The sequence below is a fragment of the Curcuma longa genome, chromosome 17 (genome assembly GCF_044706935.1).
Source record: "Curcuma longa cultivar G26 ecotype Majalengka, Jawa Barat chromosome 17, ITB_CL_G26_1.1, whole genome shotgun sequence".
NCBI classification, from domain to species: Eukaryota; Viridiplantae; Streptophyta; class Magnoliopsida; order Zingiberales; family Zingiberaceae; genus Curcuma; species Curcuma longa.
In genome coordinates this window covers 3,243,225-3,260,227 of record NC_133877.1, presented here as the reverse complement: position 1 = coordinate 3,260,227, position 17,003 = coordinate 3,243,225, and the positions used below count along the sequence as shown (strand labels likewise).

General features: G+C 38.2%; 3 protein-coding genes across 3 annotated transcripts; all 3 read right to left on the bottom strand.

Moving 5' to 3' along the window:
• On the bottom strand, positions 1–1,308 carry LOC141811530 (protein PSK SIMULATOR 1-like). Its single transcript, XM_074699557.1, has one exon. The coding sequence runs from the start codon at positions 1,255–1,257 to the stop codon at positions 1–3; it is 1,257 nt and encodes a 418-aa protein (XP_074555658.1). The 5' UTR covers positions 1,258–1,308.
• A 1,643-nt stretch (positions 1,309–2,951) lies between these two features.
• On the bottom strand, positions 2,952–5,050 carry LOC141811988 (uncharacterized). Its single transcript, XM_074700074.1, has 6 exons — positions 4,612–5,050; positions 4,420–4,496; positions 4,266–4,320; positions 3,938–4,184; positions 3,500–3,854; positions 2,952–3,410 (listed from the first exon to the last, which is right to left on the bottom strand). Exons 1-6 carry the CDS (start codon positions 5,048–5,050, stop codon positions 3,078–3,080), a joined length of 1,506 nt encoding a protein of 501 aa, XP_074556175.1. The 3' UTR covers positions 2,952–3,077.
• A 5,729-nt stretch (positions 5,051–10,779) lies between these two features.
• LOC141848493 (tubby-like F-box protein 1) lies at positions 10,780–15,562 on the bottom strand. Its single transcript, XM_074736525.1, has 4 exons — positions 15,151–15,562; positions 14,745–14,832; positions 12,436–12,565; positions 10,780–11,935 (listed from the first exon to the last, which is right to left on the bottom strand). Exons 1-4 carry the CDS (start codon positions 15,508–15,510, stop codon positions 11,407–11,409), a joined length of 1,107 nt encoding a protein of 368 aa, XP_074592626.1. The 5' UTR covers positions 15,511–15,562; the 3' UTR covers positions 10,780–11,406.
• Positions 15,563–17,003: the final 1,441 nt, after the last annotated feature.

The window sequence follows — 17,003 nt, the reverse complement described above, 5'->3', positions numbered from 1 at the left end:
TTACTGTGTCTGCTCATATGGGACTAACAGAAGGCAGTTGAGCCCGACGAAGACGTGGACGATGGCGGTCGCCGTTAAATTCCGATCCGCAAAGTGAAGCGTCTGCGACAGCAGCACCCTTGGGCCAACCAAGAATCGCTCCTCGCTGTGCTCCTCCTCCCACCGGCGCGTGTTGCGCGCCACCGGCCCCAGCCAACCCAAGATCCGTTCTAATTCATTCCTCCACCAGTCCGTTTCCATCGACGACATCTCCGCCCTGCCATTCTTTTTTCGCCGCCGGATCTCCTTCAGCTTCGCCCTCACCGTGCACCGCATCGACGGCGTCATCTTATTGCACAACACGTCATTGAGTCCGACCGCAGTCTCTATCTGTCTCATCGCCGTCAGTCCCGCATCCACGGCGTTGTCTAACTCCCAGCGTGCAAATAAAGACACCGCAATCACGATCAATTCCGCGTAGTGGAAGGACAATCCTGAGCCACCGACGGTGTTCGGCCAGGCTTCCAGAGAAGGGAGCTTTTCGATGGTTATGGGGACGTCCTTTGCCGCCGACGATGGCCTGTCGAACATCCTTGATGACAGCGTGTTAAAAAAATTGAGGCCGGTGCCGGGGAGCAGCTGGATGCGGTCATGGTTTCTTGCCGGCGGCAGAAGGGGCCAACAGAGGATTTGGGGGCCGAAGACGTCGTAGATCCTAGCCAAGGCGGCGAAGACGGCGCCAGCCATGGGTTGGACGACCTCGTCGAAGGTCCAGCTCCATAAAGATCTCTCCTTGAGCCCCCTGACATTGAAGCGCTGAGCCTCCAGCGCGGTGCCATGTTTCCTCTGTTTTAGAAACTGCGCAGAGTCCTGCGCCTTCTCCGACTCCTCGAGCTTGAGGAGTTCCTCGTGAAGCAGGGAGGTCGAAACCACGTACTTCTCCATCTTCTTGATCGACTTCGCGGCACTCTTCACCATCGAGCCGAGCCCGAGGCGGTCTAAATCTGCTACGCGACCGTGGCGGAGTGCAGCGGCCTTGACGCTACCGTAGAAGCGATCGAAGCCACGTAACAAAGGGTCGCGGCACTTGAGGGAGAAGCGCGCGACGGTGGCGGCGACCGTGTCGAGGTCGGCGACTAGCTCGGCGAGGGCGAGGCGGAGGAGGAAGGATTGGTCCGTGGAGAAAAAATTGGCGACGCCCAGGGAGCGCATGTTGTCGCAGAGGGGGAGGAAATGGTCGTCAGCGAGGGTACGGTGGAGGGAGACGAGGCGCGCCATGGCGGCGGCGACCTCGAAGGCGAGAATGCCCACGGTGGGGCGGTCGGAGAGGTCGACGCAGCCGCCCACGAACACCTTAGGAACTCTCATGATTTCGATCGCACGTTTGTGGAATTTTTCAGATTGCTATGCAGTTGCTCTGTTAAAATCGGAAGACGTAATAGCCTAAGAAATCAAGAACTCCAACTCCAACTGGAATTGAATTGGTGAAAGATTGTGTCATGACGAGGACACTTATAGAAAATCTGAAGGAATCCGATTTCTGGAAGGATTGTTTTTTTTTTCTTTGTATGGAATCCAATTTCTGACAGGAATGGGTTTTTATGGAATCCATCACAATCAATCAATCCAATCTACAAGAATAATTGTTGACCGTTGAGAGTGCGAGAAATTGGTACCGTGGGGGTGGTTATATGGGCCTTTTAGTTGGCCCAATAGGTTTGAACTCAGAGAGGCTGTAGAACTCAAATCAAAATTCTTTTGGTTTCATGAACTAGTTAAGCTTGTGAATTGCAAGCATTATTTCCTGAATCTGCCGATGCATTTAGATCATAAATTCTTTTGGATTAGTAATGGGCATTGTTAAGTTCTCATGGAAAACCAAAGAAAATTGAAAGGAATTTTTTTTACTATGGTGATTTTATTGGTTCATGAATGTATATGCATACGTGTGTTACAATTTTACGCAAATATGATATGGATGGGACCAAGGGAACCATAGTTGTTTGAATTGATATTGTAAATAATATAATATGTGTGATTAACATGATTAATTAACATTAATTTGAGCTAGTTAATCGTCTAATCTAGTAGTTAGGGTACAAGTGCAATAGCGGCTAATTGAACTCACATGCATTTATCTATATATATGTGTGTGTAGATACTTAAATACATTTTTATATATAAATAGTTGTTTAAATATTCACTGTAACAAATATTCAAGTATATATATATATGTCGATGATTAAAAACAGGTCTTATGATTGATTTCTTCAAATGATATTATAAATTAATGTTTTTATCAAGGGCAAGAGATTGATAAAGTCACAAATTTAAGTGCTAATATGTCTTTTTTTTTACTCGACATCCAATGTAATTGGATCAAAAGGTGGCGCATCACAGTTCATGCTAAGCCTATAAGTTCTCCTAAAATTCTCATTTTCTGATAAATAAAAAGTCAAGAGTAATGCCTGAAAAAAATGATTTTAGTTTCCCAGAAGCCGCACAGAAAAAGTATGAACAAATGGCTAATCTGTACAACACAAGATTGATCATAGCATATAGGTTTATTTGGAGGTGCACTAGCTGCAGTTTCTTAGTAAAATTTCATTCATGATGAGTTGCAAGAGTGTTGGAGCTAATCTGTAAATTAAAACAAGAAAAGCGATGCATTAACAATGTGAGCAAGGAAGACGACGAAGGTAAACCATCATTTTCATCTTCGTTTTTGCTTTACCAGGGCAAACAAATTCTCACCCTTCTCTCCCATTTCTGTCCGCGTAAGTAAACCGACCCACCCTAAATCTATTCACCTTCATCATTAGCAAAATCTAAGAACTTAATTGAAGGGATAAGCGATTTACACTCGAACAGTGCTCAAACTAATTTGATTTGAGATTATATATAGCAGTACATTATAGGATAGGATTAATCCATGCTTCCTCCTATATAACGACCAAATCAAACCACTAGTGGAAACTAGCTAGATCTTTATTCTTTGATCCCTTGATGCATCGATCGATCGAACTTAATTGTCACTACGTACTCTTAATGGATAATTACCTAAAGACCTTTTGAGACATGCAAGTACTTGAAAGATCTCACTCCAACGCCCTAATCGACATGGTCAGATCTAAAGTACTCGGCCCCGAAGTGGCCTTCTTGCCGCTGCTCTGCATCATTTCGAGTTTGTTACGATCTCGGTGTTGATCTTCTTGGAACATGGAAGTTGAGGGAGAAAGCGAAAGTGAAAGCGAAAGTGAGAGCACACTATTCTTGTTGTCAGCTTCTTCGCACTTGTTGTCTTGTCGTATTTCGTCGATATGATCCCCCACGCTCGGCCTCAAACTCAGTTGCAAGTCGTGATGACTCCACTCCGCGGTTCTCTTCTTCTTCGCATCTTGCTCTCTTCTTGCAAATTCTTGCTTATGTAACTGCACCAAGAAGATCACACACGCATGTCTCGAGATCAATAGACTCAATGTTCTTTTTCTTAGTGGAATATGATCGATCGATCAATTACCTCGAGTCTAAATGGATCATCGAATTGATACTTGATGCTGCTATCGTCATGGCTGCTGCTTTTGCATTCTAACCTGGAACTAGAAGTGGACGCTAATGGTCGCGCGCTACTACCGATCCAATTGAATCTTCCATTAATCTTGTTCAGATTCCTCTCCGTTGTTCTGTCGACCAGAACCGACGAATCAACCTCGGTTCTCGAGTTGAATCCATGTGACGAAGTAGCGAAGAATGCTTTGGGTTCTTTGCTGAAGAATTTGTCATATAAAGATCCAAACTTTTCGTTAATGCCATGCTCCTTCAAGAATAGGCCGCCTCTTGCTGGTGTTTGCTGGTTAAATGCCCATCCTTGAAGCCTGCTCGATCAGTTAATGAGACAGATTAATTAGGTTTCGAGAGAGGAATATCATTCATTTCATTGTTCCTAATTGTCTCTTACCCTAATTTTCTGGTGCTTAGATCCAGTGAGTGCTTGTAATTCAGCGAGGGTTGGAGATTATAGCTGTAATTAAGATGGCTTGAATTAGAATACTCATGGATGCTCCTGCTGGCGAAGTAGCCGTCGCCGCCCCCTCCATTTTCCATTAGTCTGAAGGGCTGGCATGCTGCTGCTGCTGCTTTGTGGCATAGCATCTCATGAAACCTAGGATCACCTCTTCTCAAGTGCAAATCCATTGGAGATGAAGCTGCAATTCTCAACGAGGAGTGAAAACTAGAGCTACATATTTAGTTAGAGCAAAGATTAATTAGTTAGGAATTTGATTGACCTGAAGAGATTATTTTCTCTTTCCCGGAATCATCTAGTTTCTTGCTTCTGTACATCTGATTCGAGCAAAAGAATCCAATCGAAACTCCATCAAAGCGTGGATGAAAAAAGGAAAACAAGTTAAAGAGGGAGGAAGCTGAGTAATAAATTGGTACCTGCAAATGACTCTTTACATGAGCTATGCTCAGCCCTCTCACATTCATCATCTGAAGGACTAACTTTGGAGTGGCTCCTGCAGCCCAAAATTAAAGGTGTATATTGATCAGCAAAATTAATTAAAATCATCAATAATATATCTACGTATAATATAAGAAATCCAAGAACGAAGAATTAATTGTACAACTTACTGTCTTGGCCACCAAGTCTCTCAACTGCATGAACAAAGGAGAGATGGAGGTCCGGAGTCCACCGCAACCTCGGTGTTTTAGATCTGTTGTACTGCCTCACCGAAGGCACTCTCTCACTGCTACCCTCTCCATTCTTGTTACAGCTCTCTACCTGCTTCATACTATTCTCGCCCTCTTCATCTTCCTCGTCGTCCTCATTATCAATCTTATTATTGCTGCTGCAACTCCTTTCTCCAACCGATTCCGTGGTGCTACCTCTATCTTCATCACCCTCCTCCTCTTCTTTTTTTCCTTCTTCTTTTGCAGCTTGATGGCGCACATCCTGGCTGAGATCAAGCTCATGGAATAGTTTCCTCTTTCTATTTTGAGTAGATAGCGGAATCTCCTCAGTGTGATCTTGATCGAGCTTCCACTCTTTATCACCCCCTCCTCTCGCCATATCTGAATCAACCCTAATTAACTAACTCTCGGAGAGATCTTTCTCAAATTAGGGTATGGTGATCATTTGACCTAATTGAGGATGGATGGAAAAAGAAGAAAGGAGGAAGGAGGAAGGAGGAAGGAAAGAGAAGAGGAAGGGATAATGTTATTTGTATGAAAGAAAGAAGAAGAGGTGCTGTGGGGAAATTCACAGAATAATGGGACAGTGTGCAAGGCGACATGGGAAAGAGTATTCCCTACATTGACTGGTTTCTACTACAATTCTTTTCTCTATTGTGTAGGGACAAAAAAGAAATGGGGAAGAATATAAACCATGACTCCTGATCTCTATGGACTACTGGAAGAGAGAAGAGATGTCAGCTTGTCAATTTATATAACTTGCTAGTTAACCAATATGTGGTTAGCTACCTGGACACATCCAAGCTAAGGTTAATTGCTCATCCAATCTTTTAGATTAATCAAATAGCTAGAGATTTACAAATTTTTGTTTTAGAAAAACCAGGAACCAAGATTAGTTTGAGAGTCAAATCATTTTTTGTAGCTTGTGTTCCTTTCTTTATAATAAATGTTTGATTGATGTGTTTAAATTTTAGGACTTTGGACTATGGTAAAAATTTTCACTTATGACTAGAGACTCAAGCAAGAATATGATTAAACTAGGATTAATTATTGATTTAAGGGAAAAAATTTTAATTAAGGACAAAATCCATGAGTAGCCTCCCTCCCCTATCTAGTATATACATAGTTTGATTTAATCTTATCATTGACAAGAACATGACATTGTTGATTTAAAGAGAAAAAAAATCTAAAATGAAAGAAGTTTTCAAGCAGAAATCATGTGAAGGCTTTTGTTCAATCTAGTTAGGATTGAACTAAAGCTTGTTCGTGTGGCTGTATAACGGTCCTTCACATAGAATATAATTCAATGAAGGCCCCTTTTCCCTAATTCAACTGGTGGATTATGAAGTAGTAGCTCTTTACTTCAATGTGATTTTAGAGCATATAAATTGACAAGGTTATAGGAAACATATGTATTGATTCTATATTTCTATTATGGATAATTGCATGAGAATTCTCATGGGGCAAAAGATTATACATTAGCTCTGGACGTCTTATACAACCGGCTCCACGGTTATCTATAGAGAGGTAAATCATAAGGGACTTTATCTTGACACAGTGGTTCCTACATGAGGGAGATCAATTGATTGAGAATTCTCGATTGGATAGATGGATACAATTTGAAATTAACCTACACCCTGAAAAACTCCAAAAATTTCAAGCGCATCAGTACCGAGACAACAAGCGATAACAAATTAAATTAAATTACAACCGATGTGCTCTTTCTCTATATGTGTGTACAAATTTTGAACTTGGCATAATACTTTACATATGTGTTGGCATAGTGGTATGTGCCATTAATTTTGTCACAAGCTGCATCAGATGTAGTAAGGCATGTTGTAATTTATATACATTTACAAACCATTCAATTCATATATGTAGAACAATTTAGTGAAATATTATTTTTGATGTCTTAATTGGTAACAATACACTGGCTGCTAGGAATTAATGTATGATTCACATGACTGATAGAAAGTGATGTATATATAATATTGTTAGTGTTCGACTTAAATCCTGATAATTAAGCTTCAATCAAGTTGTGGAAATTGTAGTACGCAGTAGGTAATCGTGGAAGTTTTTTATTTCATACAGTTCTCTCACTTGTTTAAGACAAAAAAAAAATCTAGGTAGATCCACCACACTATTTTCCTCGATCCCAAATGGTTAATTAATTAGTTTTTTTACTCGTGCATTGCAGAATTAACTCTATCGGTTTCATGCAGCATGATCCACAAAATTCGCTTTTGCACTGCATTAAAATAAACTTTCTTTAAGCATCTTGAACCCTAGCTCCATGCTTTTTTGGCCTGAAAATACAGAGTTGCACCAGTTATGATCACATGCATGCGTACGTGCATAGTTAGCTGCAGAATCATATACATATTTACATTGCAGTACTTAATTTGAGCTTTCTAGTCATATATATAAATAAAAATACACATGCTTATCATTTTTTTGTTAGTAATTAATTAATTAATTAATATTTTCAGGAATAGGGGCCATGAATTAAAAGAGGAGAGGAGAGGAGAAGAGAGGGTTCTTCTTCCACCTACTTAAAGGTAGAAAAAGAGGAGAAGAAGCTAAGGTCACGGGCCACGTAATTGGCGTCTTAATTAGGATTTCAACAGCATGACAGTATCAGGTAGCTCATGCCCTCGCACATCAGATCAGGCTGGAAAAATTCCATGTGAGCCTTTTTGGCTCCTTTCTTTAAATTTGGTGACAGGGGTACAGCTTATAGCTTGTGGTTCAGGGTGGGATACAACTTATATATATATATATATATATATATATATATTATACGCCATATATTCAAATGAAATTAAATGAAATATTTAAAGTGCGTGCATGGGCCATGCAGAGGCATGCATGCATGCATGCATCCGTGATTTGCCTGCTCATTTAGTTGACCTCGGTTTGTCCTCACGCCTTAAACTAATCAAAGAGCTAAAGGACATACGTGGGAGAAAATTTATTCTCGATCCCCTTCTGCTTGCAAATCTCTAGTTAATTTTATGTCGATGCATCACCAACTGGCTTTGACATTCCACGAGGATTTATAGCTAATGTATCTCAATAAATTAGGGTTAAATAATTAACCTTACTGCTATATAACATATCATTGTGAATGTAAAACAGAAACAAAAAGTACAATTCTACTCGACGAATCAAGTTTTTCGAGCTAGTTAAACCCCTCACATTCTCATTCCATGCAAGACCCACCCCAACAAATAATCATGTGGTAGGTTTGGAACAATTAGGGCTCGGGATATAAAATTGGATCATGAATATTGAAGATTTTTAAAAAAAAAAAATGGAGGAAGTTAATTGAGGCCAATTAATTAAGGTGGGAACAAATTGACTTTATTTTGATCAGGCTCATGAGGTTCTTGCGTTGGAGATAGAAAGTGATCCATGCACCCGTGCTATCTGATGCTGACTTGATCAGCTAGCTCATGTATGGAATTAATGGAGGTATATCATATAAGTTATTAATTGTTGAAGTTACTGATTAATATGACTAATTAATAATATGAGATGTATATATAATGTATACGTACGTGTACATATGCATGTGCTACTTGCTATAGTATTATTTTTTGGCCTTTCACTATGAAGAATATTGATGGAATTAAGCCGATAAAATTAGGAGAAGATTAATTAGTTTAATGATCGAGTGGCAATATTTAGTTTATTGTGGAGTTAGGAGGGAGATATGATTAATTAAACAGACAAGAGACAATATATATACTTGGGAGAAGATGCCGATCGATAAATTAAAAAGAAAACAAGGAATGGTTGGGAAGACAAAAGAATTAAGGGAAGGTTTGTCCTTAATTAAACCTCCTCCTCATTAATTATAATTAATTCCATTGCATATTTGTTGTTGTTGTGTTTTATCGTTTTCCCCAGTTCTCCAAATATTTGCTTTCTGCCACCCTTCTCGTTTGCTGAAGTATTGTGGCAGGGCGAAGGCATTGGGAGAAGCAGAGGTCAACCGTGGCGATCGAGGAATCAATTACAGGATTGGGTGGCATCTTCATCCCCAACGTAACGTTAATATATTATTTATTTATACTGGGAAATAGAGCCACAGGTTAATTTAATAAATTTTTAATTAATTAATATAATTAAAGATGGGTCAGTTAAGTTGTAAAAATGGAATATATAGAAATCGTAGGAGAAAAATATTAATTAGGTTATAGTTTAATAAACAATTCCTGAAGAATAAAATTAATTAATTAATTTTTTGCTTCCACTAATTCTACCTAATATTCCTTTTGACTGGTCAAAATATTTTAAAGCACGCTAAAAGTTGAAAGAGAGTTGAATCTGGAGCTAAATCAAATTAACATGAAGAGAAAATGTGGATTAAGAAATATCGTTATGACAATAAGAGATATTAAACATGAATTAAAAAATAATGAGGTCCAGATAGATTTAAAACTTTTCCATTAATTCAACAACTCGTTTACTCTTCAACAAATTATATATTATATTATATCATATATGCCTCTAATTTCGTTAAATTCATTATGTCTGTTCTGTTCCGAGAATGAGGGGCGGATCAATTTCTATAGAACTTACTTATGTTAACTTTCATCGAGTCAAATTAGTTTTTTAAAATCAACTTCGGATAAGATGTGGTCGATTATTGGAAAAAGTAACATATATCATAGGACTTACTCCGTCGAGGTCCCTTGATGTCTAAGTTATCAATAAACTCCAAAAATAATATAAAACAGAGAAATTGATAAAAAAAAAAAAGTATAGTAAAGTAAAATGATACAAAATAATAGAAAGATAGTAATCCATCCCCTTAGAGCCTCTCTTCCACACTTTATACAGGAAGAAAAGTTTTAAGGGAGGTACCTCTTACATAGAATATCAATGGATACATCTTATTAAAGGGTATCCTAGTAAATGTCATGTCCTTTCGAGTTATGATAACCATTGAGTGTCTTCGCATGATTAGAAATTGGGAGGTTGGCAAGTCGAACCGACTCGAGAAGTCGATCGGCGAGTCGACAACTCAGGAAATCGTTCGACAAGTTGGGATGTCGAAAACTCGAGAGGTCGACTACTCGGGAGGTCTGAGGAAGTCAAGTACTCGAAAACTCGAGGTCTATGAACTCAAGAGGTCCGCATATTGAAAAGTCAAGAACTTAAATCGGTTGATACCTAGATATCTAGGTTGACCAGTCAGTCTTAGATATCTAATGTTGACCGAGTCCTAAAGTAAGTCACATGAGTGACTTTGTTCTAAGTGTAACTTCTATATTGACCCAGTCAAGGGTCCGCCATTTGAACCCCTTATTTACCTCGCATCAATGTCTCTTGACTATTCTGTTATATATTCTTGCAGATTGGTAACTGTACGTAATAATGAATTATTTGCTCTTTCCTTATAAACATCCAACCATATAAATTCTTTTGATCTTTTCAAATTGAACTACAGTGACAAACAACTCGGGCGAGTTACGTAAACCTCTATTCGGCCTCAATTCGACTCAACGTATCCCCAATTGGCTACATAATTTTCACAATGTCAATAAAACTATTACAGCAATAATCGACTATTGGTCAACACTCCTTGTCAATCAAACTATTATAGCAATAATGGAACGGTCAACACTCCTTGTCCATAAAACTATTATAACAAAACTCGACTGGTCAACACTCATTGTCAAGTACTGTAGAAGGGAAGAATTTTGATCGACACTCCTTGTCATCATCATGCAGCTCAGATAGTTAATTAATAAGAAGAAGTGGGCAAGTTATGGAATTTAAGAAGGTAGGCAGCAATATTTTTTGCTTCGAGCTAGTATTATTAGAGTAATTAACTGAACAGTTGGCACCTAAATAATTAATTGTCGATGACATATGGAAGAGGATTTTTACATTTGATGAAACAAGATTCTGCTATAGAAGTGATTCGTCTTTTTTTTTTTTAGTTTAGATAAACCATTCGCATAATATACACACATCTGTACGTATTTGCATACGCATGCACATTGGTAAACTAATGGAAATTGACTAAAAAGAAAGGCCAAGTTGAAATTGACTGAGAACGCAAGTCCTTGGAAAAATAGTAAGTTATTGATCGAATGAATATGATACAAGCCTAAACGGATGATTATAACTTGTAAATTCCACAAACATTTATTTATTTATTTTCCTGCTGCGACAGAGCCCTTGCAGATCTGGTAGTTTCTAAACAAGTGTGCCTCAGACTGTCTTCTTGTCTTCTCTCACGTGCTGACGTCGCTGCTGCTGCTGCTGCTGCTTGTTTGTACACAAATGCTTAGAACTGCATCTCTCATGCCATGGCTGAAGACCCGCCGCAAACTAAGGCACCTTCCTGTAGGCCACCACCACATCGCATTCGCAGGTCGATTCTCATCGATCTCTGCGCAAAACTTCTTCCCACTCCACTCCACAGTAAAATTCCCCATCCCGACGTACGCCACGCCACCACCGAAACACAGAGGAAGCTGCATGCTCCTGTTTTCTTTGAATTTTACCAAAAAAAGCTGTGCTCCTTCTGTAACTTTGTCCTTCAACTTGCCACACGATGCGAAGGGGAAGTTGTTTAATGGGCTTTTGCTCGTTTGAATATATCGGGCAACTCAATCTCAGTCCAGTACATTTGATTCAAGTGAGGCTGAACTCGAATGGATATCAGATTTCACTAGTAGGAGTAGCATGCACACACACAAGAAAACGAGAGACTCCTTATTCACAAGCAAACTTTGTGCCGAAGCTGGTGAGACAAACAGCGAATGCCTGGAAGGCTGACAGAGGCTCCCTGTAGTCCATAGTGAACATGTCATCCCCTACTTTCCCGAACTGAAGTAGCACTGGCTCATTGTCATCGACGGCCAGAGTTCCATGGGTACCTGACGCTGCCACCAGTTGGAAATTCTTTACCGAGGCAATGGTGACGCGGCCGTGGAAGTTCAGGCACCAACACTGCAGGTGCTCATGCCACCTCGGTGCCTTGTTTTTCAGAACCACTGAATCTGATTCGGCATCATCGACCATGGTATTGCGCTGCAGTGTGAACAGCATTCTTCTGGGTCCTTTTGTTTTTAGAAGATTGAATTTGTAATGTACCTGACCGATCTCAAAGTTAGTTGCAGGGACCTGTGGGCTGACTTGCTTGCTGGCAAAACGGCGGCTTGCTGGGTGGGTTGACACCTTGGCACCATTGGATGGTGCTCTACTGTCGTAGATCTTAAACTTGGTCCCAAGGAAATCGGACCTGCAGACCATTGAACAATATGTTAAATCTCAAAAGGTGAATCTTCAGAAAATGTTTACAAAATGGTGGAATCTAGTAATTTGTAGGACAGTGATTAAGCTTCAGGTTTAAGCATCAGAAGGATTTTCTAGTGTGTCAATCTAAAACTGGCTTTAAACTATCTTCATATTTTCATGCGCATGCAAGAACGTTAGAAGAAGAGGTCAACTGTGATAACTTTATGAATTTGCAGCTTCGCATGAAAAACAAACTCAAACAAAATAATCAGTTTTGTTAACGAGCACATAGAGAACATTTTAAAAACTAATGATTTCACAAAAAAACTATTAAATATAATCCGATCGTGTGTGAACAATGATATTTTTAATTTAACATCAGAGAAAGGAGTTAACATCTTAACAGTTAATGATGCACCGATCTAAAATTTTGATATATTGTGTTGATTTTGTGGAACTCAATATTTTAGAGCACGCAAGGAAAACAGTTAACCAGTTACACACCTCAATTTACCAACATATGCATTACTTCCTTGGGACAAATCGTCAGCATCAAGAGAGATGATATACTCTATATGAGCACCACGCCTAAACCTTTGAGCAGCCAATAGAAACTTCCCCTTGTCCATAAATGCTGTAAAGAATAAGAGATTACATCACCAAGACTACCAAAATTTTCAGAGGCATTTGTAACTGGCATAAAAAATACAGCAATTGAAACTACAAAAAATCACACAAGCAAGAACTCCTGATAACAATGGAGACCAATTGAAATATTAGTTCATTTTCCATTCATTCAACGTTCCTATGAAAGAATGAACTGTACTCTTCAATGCATTCTTATGTTTCAAATTCTTCAACATAACTGCTTTTAAACCATTAAGTTATTTAAAATCAAAAGAAGACAAAGTCAATGTATACAAAGGAATTACAAGTCTACAAAGCTATTAATACACACACAAGTATGCATGTTTATATGTGTGTGCATGCGCATCAATGTATACACACACACAAACATATATGCGTGTGTCGAACCTTGCAGTTTTTTCTTCAGCAAAAACTGAAAACAGATAATAGAAACAGAAAACGTAACATAATACATATGCTAAATGGAACCACAAAACACATTAAAGAAAACCTTGTGAATTTTTTCCTCTGCAAATATGAAATAACTCATACAAGTTATATAGTAAATCTACCTCAAAAACATGTAAGTTAGTTTGTATTAATACTTCTTTTTTCTTGCTCCATTACTCAAGGTTGGCTACCATCATCAACTCATAATTTTCCTAACTATTTGGGATTAGCTACATGGATTTTTTTGATTCCTCCACTAAATTCTATGTAAGGTTATATCATAGCAATAGACAAATCAACTAAATCAATTCTTATTACATTTACTAAAGTTTCTTTTAGTTTCCTCCTACTCCTTACACCTTCTCTCTACCAGCTATTATCACTGCAAAGAATAGATTTTTGAGTTGCAAACAATTGAATAAGAAAAACAGGTTATCACTTGTGAAATCACGAACCACAGCTCTTAAAATTTCAGAGCAGATCATATAAGTTTGACTTAGGCAGCCAGCAGGGCATTAATGGATCAAGGAAATGGAACAAACTGCCAGAATGATAATACATAGCGGTCCCTCAGAAGGTGACAAGGTTTGCAAATCTCATATATCACTACTGAGCTTACACATAACATGTTTTACATATTATCCTCTTTGATCATCTCAGTGTCAATGATTTACCTGGGTCTTAGCTCTCTGTGTGTGTGTGTGTGTGACATAACATGTTTTACATATTATCCTCTTTGATCATCTCAATGATTTACCTGGGTAAAGAAAAACAGGTTATCACTTGTGAATCATGAAGCACAGTTTTTAAAATTTGAGAGTGAATTATATGAGTTGGACTTCGTCAACAAAAAGATAATTAGTGGATCAAGGATATGGAACAAAATGCCAAAATGATAATATATGGTGGTCCTTCAGATGGTGACAAGGTTTGGGAAATCTCATAGATCACTACTGAGCTTACACATAACATGTTTAACATATTATCCTCTATTTGATCAACTCAATGCCAATGTTCAACTTGGGCCTTAGTCAAATCAGCTTTGCTAAATGTCTCCATATCCATCCTAACAAAATGACAGATTGATGAACACATGGTGGTCCCTCAAATAGTGACAAGGTTTGGCAAATCTCATAGATCACTAATAAACTTGCACATATGGTTAACATAATATCCTCAACTGATTATCTCAATGCCAATGATATACCAGGAGCTTGCAAATATAGAACAAGGATGTCCAATTTTTTTTTTCTCCTCACAAATGGTCGTGGGGCCGACCGTGTGAGGCCGCTAAGGTGGCAGAAGAAAAGGATGTCCAAATTTTGATTCAGGAAATAAATAAAATAACCTGGAATTGGTATTAGATAACGTTCCTAGAATGAACAGGACCAAGCTAAATGTCATTAACAACTTGGTGTTAAAACAAATTCAGCTATTATAAATTTAAAAACTATGGACAATGTTCCAACAATCTACTAGCTAGTGTTTTCAAGTCTCATAGAATTGCAAAAATGATAATTATAGGTGAACGGGAAGAAAGTGTGTAAAATTTTCAACAAACAGTGGTTTAATGTCAAAGTCAAGCCTCAAGACTTATCAGCCTAAACAACAATAGAGTGGATAGAAGTCAGAATAGCAACAAACTACGAGTCAGCACAGAATGCACTAACAAACATCAGTTATTCAAACTGGCATTATAACAATCCGCGTTAGAACTAACTCAGAAATTGACTTACTCTGGCTCAAGCTGAGGTAGAGGTACAACGTAGAGTTATTTTTATTCCTTTTAATATAGCACTGAATTGGAAGACCGCTCGGCCCTGGCTGTTATCAATAGTCCATATAAAATATTTAAAAATTTAAGAGACAAATATATTGAGATCCAAATCATCTCATCATCAGTAAAATGATGCTGGATAAAAAGTATTCATACGAATAGGAATGTGGTCTGGAATATACAAAGCTCAAAATTTTATGATCAAATTTGTCTGAAATGAAAAGATAATTGGCAGAAAGATGACTAACATGTTTCCCAAAATTTCCTATATTTCAGGCAGATTCACCCTAATTTTATAGGGAAAAGAAATAAAAAATCTGAAATTTGTAGAAGAAAAATAAAACATGTTGAAATCAAAAGCCGACCTGCTTTAAGGAATTCGGGAACGTGATCTTTCCGGTCTCCCCGGGTGGCCCCACAACGCCGGTGGTGACCTCGCGCCATCTCCGGCAGACGCCAGCACAAGACACCACGCTCTTCCGCAGCGGCCAACCCCCGTCGCTCGACTCCACCCTCCTCACGATCTCACCCAGAATCTCCGGCAGCATCCTGGACCACCGCTCCTCTTCCTTCGTCCCTGCCGCCACTTCCATCACCTCCCCTGTTGCTGCCCTCCTCCGATCAACTCCAGTCAGCTCTTCCTCTGCCTGCAATCCCAGATTCCTCGACGATGAGCTTCTCTGAGGTAAACGGAATGCCTTCTTGTGCAGCATCGCCCGCTCCATTAGTCGCCTCAGCGATGACTTCCTGTGCGAAAGACGCCGCTCTTCTGCAGTAACGTCGGTTTTAGTCCAAACGAGGTCAAGTGGGAGTGATATTTTCACGCCCTTCTCCCTATTTAATCTACTCGTAAAAAAAAAAAAAGTCATTAGTGCCCCCAATACATTAAACAGTGATGTTTATCGTAATAGATTTCTATCATAAATTTAGGTAAGAAATCTTAGACCGTTTAATTTTAAAATAGAAGATTAAATTTAGACTATCATAATCATCCATTCAATTTACGATCTGAATTTAATCTTAATTTTAAAATTGAACGGTGCAAATTCCTATCATAAATTTATGACAGGAGTTTATTGTATAATATTGATGAAAATTGATTAATTTGTCGCCTTTGACTCTCAGACGTAGATTACTCCACGATTTGGGCAGTTAATTATATTTAATAATCTTAAATTTGATTTGTCCAATCCCAATATTGACATGAATTATAGTGAGAACTTTCTTGTTCCAATGCATCTTTTATTTTAGTCAACACCTTAATAATTCAAGTATTGAACTCAATCAGAAATACAATCGACTTCTCATCTAACAATTAAATATCTTATTGGATACTTATTGACTCAGTCAAAGGAGAAGTCAACATCTACTTTAGTTAAGTAGGATTTGATCTAAACAACTTTTCAATTAATTAGTATTTGCATCTACTTTAATTTTTTAAAAATAATAATAATCAATTATTTTATGTCTATTATTTGAAAGCCATATGATTTCCTTAAATCTCATATCATTTTATTTCCAATTTCCATTTGCACGAAATATTTATCACGAAACGATTCTGCAACCATAAGGATTTATGAGAAAGTGTGAGACTTTAATGAGGGAATATCTGGCTCATTATGGATGCTTCATGCTTTGCAGGGACCAATATATATTTTTGGCGTTTTTCAAATTTGAGAAACTTTAATATCATCATACAATACGTGTTTTCAATGAGACAATAAAAAAAGAAAGGTTATAGGTAAAAAAAGCAGGGTGACGTCAAGGGGACGTCAAAAAAGATAAAAGATTTTTTTTTTGGGTTTGTCCTTCCACAAATTTCATTTATCTTTTAGACGTGTAACCTATTAAGTACTGAGCTTTTACCTTCTATAGAATTCATTGGAGTCATGTTTGATTTTTCACAAAACTAATTATATTCATAAAGTTACCGGCAGTAATTTTTTTTAATAATTCATATATCCAATATTTATTTTTTCCAACAAAATAACGATTATATATATATATATTTATTTATTTTATGAACAAAAGAAGTCTCATTAGATTTGGAGTCTACCGTCGAGTCTTACTGAATCACGTAGTAGTTACATTAACCCACTCATTTGTATCCAATTTAACTAACTAACCCATTGCTACACCTCGCACGGTCGCACTGCTATTTTGTCGTTTCCTCTCCCTCTCTTTATCTACTTCTAGCGATCGACGCCTCCAAATCGAC

What these genes read in the sequence shown, in the direction of transcription:
- LOC141848493 (XM_074736525.1), bottom strand. Translation starts at nt 15,510, where the DNA reads ATGGAGCGGGCGATGCTGCACAAGAAGGCATTCCGTTTACCTCAGAGA. An exon ending in TCCCGAATTCCTTAAAGCAG is followed by an intron (nt 14,833 to 15,150) that starts GTCGGCTTTTGA and finishes TATTGATAACAG; the next exon opens with CCAGGGCCGAGCGGTCTTCC. An exon ending in GCATATGTTGGTAAATTGAG is followed by an intron (nt 11,936 to 12,435) that starts GTGTGTAACTGG and finishes AATGGTCTGCAG; the next exon opens with GTCCGATTTCCTTGGGACCA.
- LOC141811530 (XM_074699557.1), bottom strand. Translation starts at nt 1,257, where the DNA reads ATGGCGCGCCTCGTCTCCCTCCACCGTACCCTCGCTGACGACCATTTC.
- LOC141811988 (XM_074700074.1), bottom strand. Translation starts at nt 5,050, where the DNA reads ATGGCGAGAGGAGGGGGTGATAAAGAGTGGAAGCTCGATCAAGATCAC. An exon ending in GAGACTTGGTGGCCAAGACA is followed by an intron (nt 4,497 to 4,611) that starts GTAAGTTGTACA and finishes TTTGGGCTGCAG; the next exon opens with GAGCCACTCCAAAGTTAGTC. An exon ending in ATGATCCATTTAGACTCGAG is followed by an intron (nt 3,411 to 3,499) that starts GTAATTGATCGA and finishes TTCTTGGTGCAG; the next exon opens with TTACATAAGCAAGAATTTGC.